Here is a 15,013-nt window from a genome sequence, read left to right on the forward strand (position 1 = left end):
CGAGTCAGGGATGGTCTAGACGGTGCTGGGTCCTGCCATGAAGGCAGGAGACTGGACTTGATGGCCTCTCGCGGTCCCTTCCAGTTCTTTGATTCTAGGATTCTATGAACAGTGCCCAGCAAGACCAGAGCTGGGTTCAGGATTGAATCCTACTGTCCATCTAATGATATGTAAATGAGGAGAATTTGCATTGCTTTGCATATCACCCCGAGAGCCAGCCCTTGGTCTTTGATCAGCAGGTCTTTGTCCTCAGTGCCAGCAAAAGGAATGGTTTGTGCTGTCCCGGCTCATGTCCAGTTTCTAGGACGGACCCCCCCCCCCCACGGATTGTCACGGCCAAGCAGCATCCGACCCCGGGAGGGGAGGAAATGAAAGTCGCACTGCAGGGAGGGGGCCTTTTGAAGCCTGCCAGCTCGGTGCCACGTGCAGAGAGCTCGCTCCACACGGAGGAGGGGAACGCGAATGACAAACAGAACATCCTGCTAGACAGGAGACATAATGCAGAACATCTGTCACCCCACTGTGCTTGGTGGGAGCCGTGGCCCCCCGTGCAGAGGGAAATGCAGATGAGGCATTTTGCAGGCAACAGCACGATTGGCACCCGGCCCCCTCCCCCGGCGTTCAGCATAAATCACCTTGGTGACAGGCACCCTGCCTGCATTGCAGCGCTGCTCCTGGACACCGTTCATGAGTCACTGCGCCCTACGGTTCCGTTCTCGCTCTCATGCAAATAAGAGAACCTGCTTCTTCTGAGGGCCAGGACCCCCGCGTCCTTGCCCCGCGTCTCTCAGCCTTCTTGATTAGATACAACCGCTCCCAGAGGGAGATTACAGAGCGGCCAGGCCTCAGCCTAAACGTACTTGGACAGCATATAGCACCGGAACGCTCAGATCCGCGCCTGGGGCACCTGGGTGTGTCTACACAGCAAAGCTAGTTCGGAATCACGGCCGTTATTCCGAAATAACGATGCGAGTGTCTACACAGCAATTCCGTTATTTCAAAATAAGTTTGAAGTAACAGACGGCTTATTCTGACTTCTGTAAACCTCATTCTAAGAATAGCGCCTATTCCGAAATAACGCTTTAGGAATAGGGGCTGTGTGGATGCTCCACTGCTGCTATTTCGAAATAGCCCCTCACCAGGCCCATTCTAAGTTATTTCTTCGGGGGCTCTAAATGGAGATAGCTCGTCTACATCAGGGAAGCCGGCCTCGGCCTAATTTTGAGGCTTCCCTGCAGTGTAGACGTGCTATTTCGAAATTTTGAGGCTTCCCTGCAGTGTAGACGTGCACAGTTATAGCTTATTCCGAAATAACTGTGCAGCGTAGACATAGTGCTAGGTGCAGGGGTGGCCTGTGAGCCTAGGCGAGCTAGGCAGCTGCCTAGAGCGCCCAATGATGATGTCATGGGATGCTGGGGCGCCCCGTGATGATGTCATGGCCATTGACGGCCGTGCAGGCAGGGGCACTGATTGCGCTGCTCCGCCTAGGGCGCCAGCTGCTGCAGCCAGCCTCGGGCCGCTCCTGGCTAGGTGCTGGTATAGTACAAAAAATAATTTTTCCAGTGCTGGTGCAACACCAACAGGTGGAATCAAACCTACGGCCTCTGGAGCTTAGTGCAGGAGCCTCTACAGCCTGAGCTAAAAGCCACCTGCTTCTCTGCTAATCCTGTGGAGCACACTTGCTGTTCCTTGCTGCAAGCAGTCTAAGTGCCACTAGATGGGACAGAAGGTGTGTGGGTTACAGTGGCATTTCTGGGGTGAGAACTTTGGGGGACTAAGAGAAAGGACAGGAGGGCCACCTGCTCTGCTCACGTTCGTTTAAGTTGATCACTCATTGTGACACGTATCATCTTCTTAACCAGGGGAGGAAAGATGGTTAAAAGAACAAGCTGCTGGCAGTAGTCCTGGATCCCACTTCTTCAGCTCTGATTCACTGCTGCTGCTTGATTGAGTCACTTCACTGCTATGTGCCTCAGTTTCCCCACCTATAACATGCCAAGAAACAAGCTCAGTCTCACAGACGCGTGAGTCTTCACTCCTGGCTATAAAATGTTTTCAGGTCTTTGGGGGGAAAGGTGCTCGAAACAAGGAACCAGGGTCTCTATTGGCCTATTCCAGCTATCCCCCTATTGGCTGGATACACGTCATCTCAGGATGGGATGCAGAGATAGAGTTTCTTGACACTTTAAATGACTGCTTCTTGGAGTCACTAGTCCTGGAACCCACAAGGGGCGAGGCAATATTTGATTTAGACCTAAGTGGGCCACAGGATCTGGTCCAAGAGATGAATATACAGTAGTTGAACCACTTGGTAATGATGACCCTAACATAACCAAATTCCTGTGGAGGGGAAGGGAAAAATCAATGCAGTCCACACCAGGGGCATTTAATTTCAGAAAGGCGAACAACACAAAAATGAGGGAGTCAGTGAAACAGAAATTAAAAGGCACAATGCCAAAGTGAAATCCCTGCAATCTGCATGGAAACTTTTTAAAAACACCACACTAGAGGTTCAATTTAAATAGATGCTCCACATTAAAAGACATAGCTAGAGGACCAAAAAAGTGCTACCGTGGCCAAACAGCATAGACACAGAGGCAAAAAAGCATCCTTTAAAAAGTGGCAGTTAACTCCTATTGAAAATATAAAGGAGCCTGACCTCTGGCAAGTGAAGTGTAAAAACAAAGACTCAAAAAGCAACCGCAAAACAATGTTAAGTACCTCGGAATCAGGAACCCTGCTAAGCTACCAGTGGGACCTCTGGACGATGGAGATGCTAAAGTAGCACTCAAGGACAAAGGAGCCATTGCAAGGATTAAAATGAATTCTTTGCATCAGCCTTCATGACTTAGGATGTGAGGGAGACTCACAAACTTGAGCTATTTTTTGTAGGTGGCAACTATGAGGAACTGTCCCGGACTGAGGTGTCATTAGAGGAACAAATCGAGAAATTAAACAGCAATAAGCCACTAGGACCGGATGGTATTCACCTGAGTTCTGAAAGTGCAGAACTACTGACTATGATATGTAACCTAACATTTAAATCAGCTTCTGTACCAGATGACTGGAGGAAAGCTAATGTGATGCCAATTTTTAAAAAATGCTCTTGAGGTGATCCTGGCCATTACAGGCCAGTAAACCTAATTTCAGCACCAGGCAAATTGGTTAAAATGATAAAGGGTCTGAGTAACATTATTTCTTCGGGAAGGGCAACATAGTTTGTCCAGAGGGAATCATGCCTTACCAATCTGCTAAAATTCTTTCAGACGGGTCAACAAGAATGTGAACAAGAGGGAGCTAGTAGATATAATGTATTTAGATTTTTAAAAACCCTTTGACAAGGTCCCTCACCAGAGGCTCTTAAGCAAATTAAACTGTTAGGGGATGAGAGGAAGGTTTTCTCATACATTGGTAACTGGTTAAAAGACAGGAAACAAAGGGTAGGAATAAATGGTCAGTTTTCAGAATGGAGAGAAGTAACTAATGGTTTCCCCCAGAAGTCTGTTCTGGGACCAGCACTTCTCAACATAGTCATAAACAATCTGAAAAATGGGACAAACATAGAAGTTATAAAATTTAAAATGATACAAAAATAATCAAGATATGTAAGTCCTAAAAAGACTGTAAAAAGTTACAAAATGATGTCACAAAAGCTAGGTGACTGGGCAACAAAATGATAGATGAAATCCAAAGTTGCATATTGGAAAACATAATCCTAACTATCCATATAAAATGATGGAGTCTAAATTAGCTGTGACCATTTAAGAAAAAGATCTCAGAATCATTGTGGATAGTCCTCTGGAAACATCCACTCAGTGTGCACCAGCAATCAGAAAAGTGAACAGAATATTTGGAATCATTAGAAAAAGAATAGATAGTAATATAGAAAATATTATTTTGCCTCTATATAAATATATGTATGCCTACATCTTGCATACTCTATGCAGATGTGATCACCCCACTTCAAAAAAGATATATTGGAATTGGAAACGGTTCAGAAAAGGGCAATAAAAATGATTTGGGGTATGGAACAGCTTCCACTGAGGAGAGATTAATAAGAAAGGGACTTTTCAGCCTACAGAAGAGATGACAAAGGGGTGACATACTAGAGGTCTATAAAAGCATGACTGGTGTAGAGAAAGAAAATAAGGACATGTTGTTTGCTCCTTCTCATAAAGAACTAGGAGTCACCCAATGAAATCAAAAGGCAGCAGGTTTAAAATGGACAAAAGGAAGTATTTCTTCACAAAACACAATATCAACCTGTGGAATTCCTTGCCAGAGGATGCTCTGAAGGCCGATTATATAAGGGTTTAAAAAAGAACTAGATACATTCATGGAGGATAGGTCCATCATGGCCATTAGTCAAGAGGGGCAGGAATGAAAAACCATGCTTTGAAGTTTTCTTACTTTTTGTTTGCCAACAGCTGGGAATGGGTGACAGAGGAGGGATCATGTGATGAGTGCCTGTTCTGTTCATTCCCTCTGGGGCACCTGGCATTGGCCCCTGTCAGAGGACAGGCTATTGGGCTAGACAAACCGTTGGCGTGGCTTAGCATGGCTGTTCTCAGTGCTTTTTTTGTGACGGTACTGCCCAGAACGGCATACTGTCACCTATTTTCCCAGCCCACAAAAAGGGAATGGGATATCCCCTGCACGTACCGGCACCTGTTTCCCTGGGGCAGCTCCACTCCTGACGGAAGCCTGCGGGACAGGTGGTGTTTTTTTTCCTGCTCCCAGTGCGGCGCCGTAGCTCTTAAAAGGGGCCACGATTGCATTTTGGCTTTTTTTTCCTTTTTGGGGGGGGAGGGGCTTAACAAGTTTGCCACGGAGTACCGGCACCTTTTTCTTACAAAAAAAAGCACTGGCCATTCTTATGTTCACATCCTCAGCAGCTACTGACTGATTCCTGCTATCTGGTTTTGGCACTTGTGGTGGGAGCGGTGGGATAGGAAACTAGGCTCTGAGGTACAAAGGTCCTTCTGGTGTAGCTCTAGATCCCGCAAACCTGGGCAGAAGGCTTGAGCTGGGGTTCATATTATCAAGGACAAGGGCTATGAAAGCTGCTAGATAGAATAGTAACTTGCACTCTAGCTTTGTTGGTGATTGAGAGAACCTAGAGCAGCAGAGAGAAGTGAATGCAAACAAGCCGAAGCTGGAGAAGTAGATGGGTGATAGGGGAGGGGATCACGTGAGGATTACCTGTTATGTTCCCTCCCTCTGGGGCATCTGGTATTGGCTACTGTCAGCAGATAGAATACTGGGCTGGATGGACCGTTGGTCTCACCCTTATGGCCGTTCTTATGTTCTGTTCTTATGGCTGCAAGGACTGGAAATGAAATGCAAACACCTTCACTTCTAGATTATGCTCAGACAGAGGTAGGTTTCTGCCCAGCTCCTAGCAGACCGGAACCAAATCTCACCAACCAGTTCTCTAATTGGCTTTAAATCAGGAGCATTGGTGGTGGCAGCTTCAGCTTCATAAACTATTATCGGTCACAAAAACTGACTTCCCCTCTCACCCCACATATGATAACTCCAGCATCGTGGTAAGCTTCACTCTGAAGATATCTGTTATCTGGACAAATTCAGTCTCTGGCAGCCAAAGCTTCGTCCACACAGCATTAACTTTTAAGCCATATTTCAGTAACACCGAACTTGCTTTGGGTTGGAAGAGTGCTTCAAAGAAGGGCAGGGTTACGCCTTTGCAGCCCTATTGATTTTAATGGGATACCCCGACAGGAGTGACTGAGCAACTCGGCCCATTATAACTCACTGATATAGAGTTTTCTTCCAGCACCATCTCAAGTACAAAATTAATGTACCAGACAAGTACATCTATCAAAGAAGACAATGTGAATTGCATGAATGTGTCTGTCAGCGGAATGTGGTCCCATATGTTTGACAATATCTCCCTTACATGTGTCAGTAAGAGCTGATGGAGTGTTATGAGTAACGCTGTTTGTTATGGATTTAGCTGCTCTTTCAATTAGCAAATTGTTTGGGAGCCAAATTTGATTGCCCATGAGTGTATTCATTACTCACGTCTGCTGAAGAGTTTCAACAGAGGCCTTTCCAGATCACAGGTTCCTCATCAACCATTTACTGTGACTATTTGCACCTTTTGTTCCAGGATCTTAAAGTTACAAGCAGATCAGTTACAAGCGAATAAGTCTCACTAGGGCCATGTGGAGAGACACCATCTTGAATGTAATGATGAGAAATTTTTCGGGGGGAGAGGAGGGAGTTAAACGACTCACCCAAGGCCACAGAAGGAATCAGTGGCAAAGTAATAGAACAGTGCAGTCCTGAGCATTCGTTTTGTGAAATCATGCACAGTCGGGGAAGCACCAAATGACTGGGAAAAAGCAACTGCAGGATCTGATCCTGGCTAGTCACACCATATGGACCTTGTTCGTGTACTGGGGAAATAACCTGGTTGCTTAGGAGGTGGTCTATTACTCACTCTGCCACTGATTCCTTCTGTGGCCTTGGGTACATCATTTAACCCTCCAGATCAATTTCCCATCGTTACATTCAAGATTGTATCTCGCTGGTGACCCAGCCACGGGAGACGTTCTCTTTCTAACAGCCTGGGCGCGAGCTCTTTGCTGAAAGACTTGTCTTTGTTTCCCTGTTCCCCAGGTCTTGCGACTGCCGCCATGGGGGCTCTGCTGTGGGATCTCTTGCTGCTGTGCTTGTTCGCCCACGTGCTTGGGGACTGCCAGAAGGACTGCCTGAGCTGTAACCGACACCTGTACGCCCAGCAGGACAACTTCAATGTCCTCGTAAGTCCGCCACCGCCAGAGCCTCTTTCACATGCCAGGGATGGGCACGCGGGTGTCCCAGGTCAGCAGTCACGCTGCCGGTGTGCGGGACAGATAACACAGGCAATTGCCTAGAGGGCCACAGCAGCGGATGCGGGGGCAGTAGAGCTGATAAAATGCTGCACTGGGATAAACAAGCCCTTCTCTGCCTCTTGGGTTTTTGTAAATATGCCAGAGTCATCTTCTGCCCTATACTGAGATCCACACTTACACCCATCCACTCCAGAATCCTTTATTCCTGGGGTGGGGAACCTATGGCCCCAGGGCCGGCCCCGGCCCCGGGTGCTGGCACTCCAAACCTGTGGTCCCCCCACCCTCAGCTCACTGCTGCACCCCCTCTCTGCTCCTGCACTCTACCTCCCACCCAACCCTCCCCAGCACACTCCCAGACTCACTAACCCCCCACGCCCCAAGCCTGCTTCCCGGCAGCCCCCTCCCACACACTGAACCCCTCATTTTTGGCCCCACCCCAGAAGCCTGGAGGGGCCTCACAAAATCTACTAGCCCAGCCCCCCCGTTCTCCAGGCTCTGATGTGCAAGGGGAATATAGGGACCGTCTTTCTGCTTCTCAGTTGGGTGCCACATCAGTGGGGGGGGTTGTTTGTTTTGGGGGGGGTTTACTTCTCACTTTTATGTGGCCCCTGACTGATTTTTCTGTGGGTCAGTGGCCCCCAACCCAAAAACAGTTTCCCGCCTCTGCTTTATTCCTGCAGCTGGGCTAGCCCCATGCACAGGGTTCTCAGAAGCATTTGGGAGCAAGGGGAGCGATTGGATCCTTCTATCACTTAGGGCTTCTAGGGACAGACCTGGGAGCTCTGCCGGAGAGCTACGGCATCTGTGAATAGTCAGACATCCAGCTTGATTTTTATGGCTGCAGATTAAGGATGATCAATTACCAGAGGGAGAGTCAAGTAAATATGAAGCACAGGAAGTTGAGCTCTGAGTCTGAGGTGGGATAGCTCAGTGGTTTGAGCATTGGCCTGCTAAACCCAGGCTCGTGAGTTTAATCCTTTAAGGAGCCATTTAGGGAGCTGGGGCAAATCTGTCAGAGATGGTACTTGGTCCTGCTGTAAGGGCCCTGGACTTGATGACTTTTCAAGGTCCCTTCCAGTTCTAGGAGATAGGTATATCTCCATTGATTTAATTTGAGCTAGCTTGCCCTGATGTAAATCAGGAGCAATCCCATAGAAGTTAATGGGGTGACACCAGTGTAAAACTAGCATGGCCCCGTGCTCAGTCAGGTCCACCCTCCTCTTCTCTGAATTTGAAGGAACCCGGGAAGGCACCTCATACAGCCGGAGCTATGTTTGGCACGGTGTTCCTATTACAGTACATAGCACTGTGTGTGCAGATATGGCGTTATATATATGGCCCGTATGGAAAAGCAGGGCCGGATTAAGACATGCTGAGGCCCTAAACTACGTCAAATTTAAGAGGCCCCATAGAATTACCCCCAAAATGAGTATTAATCTATCAGAAAGGACAATGACAATGTAAATAATAAGGTTTGATATTTGTATATATACTGGTACATCGGCAAGGATGCCGCTAAAAACTAGTCATTTTTTGGATTTAGAGGCCCCTCATAACCTGAGCCCCTAAACTGCATCTTACTTAGCTTGTGTCTAAATCCAGCACCGTCCTGTGTTTTAGGAGCAGCAGGTCACAAGCTCTCACCCAAAAGTCAACTTTGTGCAAGTCAGTTGGATACTGAGGCTACATCTACACTGCAGCGCTATTTTGGGATATTGGAGTATCCCGAAATAGCTATCTCGCGTCTTCACAGCAAACCCGTTATTTCGAAATATAACGGGCTCGCCATTCCAATGTCCCTGTTAACCTCATTTCATGAGGAGTAAGGGACATTGTGGAATAGTGGGTTGTTTCGAAATTGGGTGCTGTGTAGACAGCGTCAAATTACGAAATAAGCTATTTCAAAAGAAGATGGAAATAAGATACACAATTTGCATAGCTCAAATTGCATATCTTATTTCAAACTATGGTGCAGTGGAGACGTAGTCTAAGAGGTCTTCATTCCAGCCCCAAGCCTAGAACTTCCCAGATGGATTATGCTAGGCCACTTGCTTTCTGGACTCTCGACACTACCGCAATGGGTGTATTACACATATCACAGAAAGACAGTCTAGCTGGGGCGGTGGGGACACAAGAGTGGGTTGCTTCAATCTGATATGTGGAGCTCAATGGTGGTAATAAGAAATCCAAGAGCTTGGCGTTGCCCAATTCCCACCCCCGAAAAATTCCCAAGAGGCTCCCCGATACAATCTGAGCCGTTTCCTGGTGTCACAAGAGGTTCCTGTGTCCTGAAGACAAAACTGTTCTCAGAAGTGCCAACCCCCGAGACAGCGCAGAAAGAGACAGTCTGGTTGGGAGCAATAGGGACCAGACCTTTCACAGCTACCCCCTATTCTACTGCCGCATTAAGCCTCCCTGCTTATTCTGCCCATGGCAGGAACATTCCTGCTTTTCTTCTTCCCACCCGCGTCTCTCTCTCTGGCACAGTGTTTGTCGGGCAGCGAGTCCTGACCGGTTTTATCGACAGCAATGGGTTTGAAAGACCAGGTCTCCCTCCATAACTCTCTGCTGAAGTTTATGACTCGCATGCGGTACCACAGAATGAACCGAGCAAAGGGGCGGAAAAGCCCAGCTCATAAAAACCACGTCTCAGGAGCTGCCTCCAGGAGAAGGGTTCCCACAACAGGGGGCTACGGTCGGGTTCAAGGAGCATCACAGAGCAGGTTTTGATTCCTGTTTGGAGCAAATTAGTAATCAATGGGAAGAGGCTGATACGATGCCCTTTGGGATGGGTCATGGTAGCTCCTAATACGTGGTGTCCAGTGTCGAGAAAGAATTTCCAAGGATTTGTATTTACACAGGAAGAGGAGAACATAAGAACGGCCATACTGGGTCAGACCAAATATCCGTCTAGCCCAGTATCCTGTCTTCTCACAGTAGCCAATGCCAGATGCCCCCAGAGGGAATGAACAGAACAGGTAATCATCAAGTCACTCATTTCCAACCTCTGACAAACAGAGGCTAGGGACACCATTCCGACCCATCCTGGCTAATAAGTATTGATTGACCTATCCTCTGTGAATTTATCTAGCTTGTATTTTTTAACCCCATTAAAGTCCCGGCCTTCACAACATCTGCTGGCAAGGAGTTCCACAGGTTAACTCTGCATTGCATGAAGAAACACTTCCTTTTGTTTTAAACTTGCTATCTATTAATTTCATTTGATGACCTGTAGTTCATTTGGTGATCCCCTAACCCGTATGATGGGTGGCACTTGACTTCAAGCTTTGTTCCCTCCCTCCCTAAATTGCACCCTGGAAGAGGTGTATAAATCCTGATGCCAACCCCCCCACCTGTCATAGGGTTTAGGCGGCAGAGTTGAGGGAATCTAATGCACTACCGTGATTGTGTCTCTGATTTCAGACTGACATAGTCCGCTGTCCAGACTAAACAGGGACTGCTCTGGTGGGCTGGGTTCCAATTACTCATATTGATTTTGGAATTCAATATCCTCTCTGCCTTCACACGCCAGGGGTTGAACTAGAGTTACAATAAGGGGTGCCCCACGGAAAGCATTTCCCTTTTGTACCAGTTTCAAGGGAGCAGCACTCCCCCATGGGCTCGCCTCAGTTTCTGTTGGGGTTGGGTGAACTTTCCCATCCCTCTTCTGTTTCCTGCATGAACTGCAGTGAGAACTGGACATGCTAAATACTCAAGAGAAGCTGCTCTTGCCTCATTTCCAGCCTCAGCTGTGTAAACCCAAAGGCTGCATCTAGACTGGCAAGTGTTTCTGCAAAAGCATCTGCTTTTGTGGAAATACTTGCCAGCTATCTACACTGGCCGCTTGAATTTCCGCAAGAACACTGACGATCTCATGTAAGATTGTCAGTGTTCTTGCGGAAATGCTATGCTGCTCCCATTCGGGCAAAAGCCCTCTTGCGCAAATGCTTTTGCGCAAGAGGGCCAGTGTAGACAACGCGGTGTTGTTTTGTGCAAAAAAAGCCTCAATCGTGAAAATGGCGATCGGGGCTTTCTTGCGCAAAACCGCCTCTAGACTGGCACGGACGCTTTTCCGCAAAAAGTGCTTTTGCGGAAAAGCGTCTGTGCCAATCTAGACGCTCTTTTCCACAAATGCTTTAACGGAAAAACTTTTCCGTTAAAAGCATTTGCGGAAAATCATGCCAGTGTAGACGTAGCCAAAATGTCTGGGTGATCCTTCATTATCTGCATTAATGGGACACCGGCAAGCCTCAGTCATAAACCAGGGCCCCTTGGTTAGGCACTGTAGGAACCCACAATAAAGACATAGCCTCTGACCCAAAGAGTTCACAGTCTCAGTGGTGTAAGCCAAACATTCGCTATTCTGACCCCTTTTGTTGCCGCAACCCACAGCTTGGAATAAAGGCATTGGTCACGTTCCAGTTTCATTCATGAAGTATGGGTTACCCATGAAAGCTCCTGATCTAATATATTTTGTGAGTCTCTAAGGTGCCACAGGACTACTCATTGTTTTTAATGTTACAGACAGTGCCCTCTTGGAGACTTTTTATTCACAAAGTATGTTATACTCTGAAGTATGTTAAGACGCATCCTCTTTTACATGTAAACAAACAAAAGGAAGTATTTCTTCATGCAGCACACAGCCAACCTGTGGAACTCCTTGCCAGAGGGTGTTGTGAAGACCAAGATTTTAACAGGGTTCACAAAAGAACTAGATGAATTCATGGAGGTTAGGTCCATCGATACTTATTAGCCAGAATGGGTAGGAGTGGTGTCCGTAGCCTCTGTTGTCAGAGGTTGGAAATGGTTAACAAGAGAGGGATTGCTTGATGATTCCCTGTTCTGTTCACTCCCTCTGGGACATCTGGCATTGGCCACTGTCAGAAGGCAGGATACTGGGCTAGATGGACCTTTGGTCTGACTCAATACGGCCGTTCTTATGTTAGTGTATTGATTTCCTCCTCCCCCCGCAAAAAAAACAAAACAAAAAAAACAACAAAACCTAACCCAGGTGACCTCTGTGAAACATTTTTGGTTTCTTTACCTTCAGTCCCAGTGCCCAGATACCCCCAACATAATGGACTCTAGCTGGCCCCCTTTCTCAGCATCCCCCGGCTGCGTGGTCCGAGTCCAGAGGGAGTGAATGGCCATCTGAGTCCCAGAGGCGACCTCTGCTGGGCAAAGCTGAGGTGTGGCGATGGAGGAAGCTGGCATGACCACTCCTTCTGCAGAACATGTTCTGCCACTAACTTACCAGAGGACTTCAGACTCCAGGGCTGTCAAGCTAACACCAAGTGCCTTCCGAACGGAAAATTTTAATTGGAAAAGAATGAATCAGCGTGTCAGACCCGGCGCGCCGACCCCTCACAGACAGGAGCCCTGAGAGCTGGCGCGTAACTTGATCCTCTAGACTTTAGACACGTTTTCAGAACAACGCTAAGCTTTGCTGGTCTCTTGAGTCATCCCCCCCATCCAGCTTGTCTCCACAACTCATCCCCGTTGCCAGCTGTTTGTCCCTCAGGACTCAGCTTCACGCGTTCAAACGAAACTTGCCTTTGTCAAGACCAATGAGGCTCACTGGGCCGACACATGGTGGCGTTCTGATCTGATTCGACGTGTAAACTAATTAACGAGCATTACTTAGTTCTGAGCATCTCCTGATGCAGATCACACACGTGGAGCGGAGCAGAACCGGGCTGGAAGGAGAGGAAAGAGAGGACGTTTCTATCCTCCCTACCCAAGGACGGAAATGAAGGGCCAGACCCTGAAAGGCAGTGAATAGGCCTTTGGATCAGTCTCCAGCGTCCCAAGGGAAATGTCTGTGTCTAGATCAGTATCTTCTCATTCCTTGGTGATCGCTGCTCCCATCTTTCTAGTCTGTCGTGCCGCAAAATGAGACTTGCCTTCAACGCTTGATTAAAGAGCACACGGGCCTGAGAGCCATTAGAGACTTTGGCCAGTACTTTTTCACAGTTCATAATGCTTTCTGGTTCTCACTATTGATCCTCTGGGGCGGCCGTGGTTGGCGCTTTTCTTTCCCTATTGGTCTTTCCTACTTGATAGGTATTGATTTCCCCCTCCCCTTTCCATTTCTTAACAAGCCCTAGCCAATACATCACTGCAGTATTTCACTCGTGCCTGTCACGGTGACAAGTCTGGTGTCACTTGGGTAGATTTCACAGGATGAATTCCTTGCATTGAATGCCCCCTGCAGGATGCTTCACCCTTCACCAGATATGCCAAGTTTGGCCCGCAGGAGGTGCCTTCTGCATCAGCAAACCTCTTATTGTGGTCCTTCTAGGGACCCTCAGGGCTCCTGTTAGCCGCAGGAGGAGTGTGGACCAGTGGTGAGGCACTAACCTAGGACTCAACAGTCTTGTACTCCCAACCTGGCTCTGCCATTAACTTGCCAAGCCACCTTGGACAATCACGTCTCCATGCCCAAGCCATCAGCTGACCACGGTGCCTCCACCTCGCCCAGCCCAGTGATTTGGGAACCAGACATGGATCTTCTCAACCTTTGCGGCAGGCTGATGCTTAGGAAATCATGGTGAAGCCGAGTGAACAGAGCAGGCTTCTGGGTCACTGTGAGTGGTGGGAGAGAGAGAGCGACCCCTGTTGCAGCCCTGGGATTGGGGTGGATCGGGGTGGGGCTTCAGGGAAGAGGTGGAGTGGGGGGTGGGGGAGGAGATAAGCAGAGACAGGGCCGGGAGCAGATGGGGTTGCCCCAGTCCCCACTCCTGGGGATGGGGTTGCCCCAAGCCCTGCACTCCCTTAGGGATGGCCCTGTCTGCAGAAGCATACAACTCAGTATGAGGAGTCAGGCACAGTACTTGGCTCAACTCCATGAACATACAGCTCAGTCTGAATCTGCTCAGGCATCTGGAGACGTTCAGTTCACACAGGGCGTGCTCAGAGGTGCTCAGTCCCATACTTAGTCACATCCCTCTCCTTAGTCACATAGGGTACGTCTAGACTACAAGCCTCTTTCAAAAAAAAGCGTCTAGACCACAAGCAGATTTTTCGAAAAAGCGAGCCGCTCTTTCGAAAGAAAGTCTAGAAGCTCTCCCAGGAGGCATACCTGGGTGGTCGACAAATACCTTTGATGTCGACACCCGCGCATCCAGACTATCGCGCTGAGCCGACAAACAGCTGATCAGCTGTTTGTCGGCTCAGCGCGGCAGCCCTGTAAATTTAAATGAAGCGGCGATTATTTAAATCGCCGCTTCATTTTCCTATGTCTGATAGCCTAATCTACATGCCTCTGGCGACAGAGGCATGTAGTCTAGACGTACCCTATGTCTAGACAATAGGCTTTTGTCGACAGAAGTTTTGTCAACAGATAGGGTGTGTCTAGACTACATAGCTCCATCAACGGAGCCATGTAGATTAGGCAGGTCGGCAAAGGGAAATGAAGGTGCAATTTAAATAATCGCCGCTTCATTTAAATCAAAATGGCCTCCGCGCTGCGCCGATCAGCTGATTGTTGGCACAGCATAGCAGTCTAGACAGGGATGTGCCAACCCCAGAACCCTTCGTTGGCAGATCCTTTATGCCTCGTGATGACGGAGCCATGTAGTTTAGACGTACCCATACTGTCCACAAAGCTTCTGTCGACAAAGAGTGTCTAGACTACATCCAGTTCTACACAGCAAGCCACTTTGTCGACATGACAGTGTATAGAATCATAGAATCATAGGACTGGAAGGGACCTCGAGAGGTCATCGAGTCCAGCCCCCCACCCTCAAGGCAGGACCAAGCTCCGTCTACACCATCCCTGACAGATGTCTATCTAACCTGTTCTTAAATATCTCCAGAGAGGGAGATTCCACCACCTCCCTTGGCAATTTATTCCAATATTTGACCACCCTGACAGTTAGGAATTTTTTCCTAATGTCCAATCTAAACCTCCCCTGCTGCACTTTAAGCCCATTACTCCTTGTCCTGTCCTCAGAAACCAAGAGGAACAAATTTTCTCCTTCCTCCTTGTGACACCCTTTTAGATATTTGAAAACCGCTATCATGTCCCCCCTTAATCTTCTTTTTTCCAAACTAAACAAGCCCAGTTCACGAAGCCTGGCTTCATAGGTCATGTTCTCTAGACCTTTAATCATTCTTGTCGCTCTTCTCTGTACCCTTTCCAATTTCTCCAC

The 15,013-nt window shown here is 48.1% G+C and overlaps 1 protein-coding gene across 1 annotated transcript in view; it reads left to right on the top strand.

Annotated features, from left to right (window-relative positions):
- PNOC (prepronociceptin) overlaps positions 1-15,013 on the top strand; it is a 43,202-nt gene that overhangs the window by 13,466 nt on the left and 14,723 nt on the right. Inside the window, exon 2 of the mRNA XM_006116718.5 lies at positions 6,646-6,788. Within this exon, the coding sequence (XP_006116780.1) occupies positions 6,663-6,788 (126 nt within the window). The 5' untranslated portion in view covers positions 6,646-6,662. The remainder of the gene's footprint in view (positions 1-6,645; positions 6,789-15,013) is intronic.

The sequence above is a fragment of the Pelodiscus sinensis genome, chromosome 3 (genome assembly GCF_052426305.1).
Source record: "Pelodiscus sinensis isolate ZL-2025 chromosome 3, ASM5242630v1, whole genome shotgun sequence".
Taxonomy (NCBI): domain Eukaryota; kingdom Metazoa; phylum Chordata; order Testudines; family Trionychidae; genus Pelodiscus; species Pelodiscus sinensis.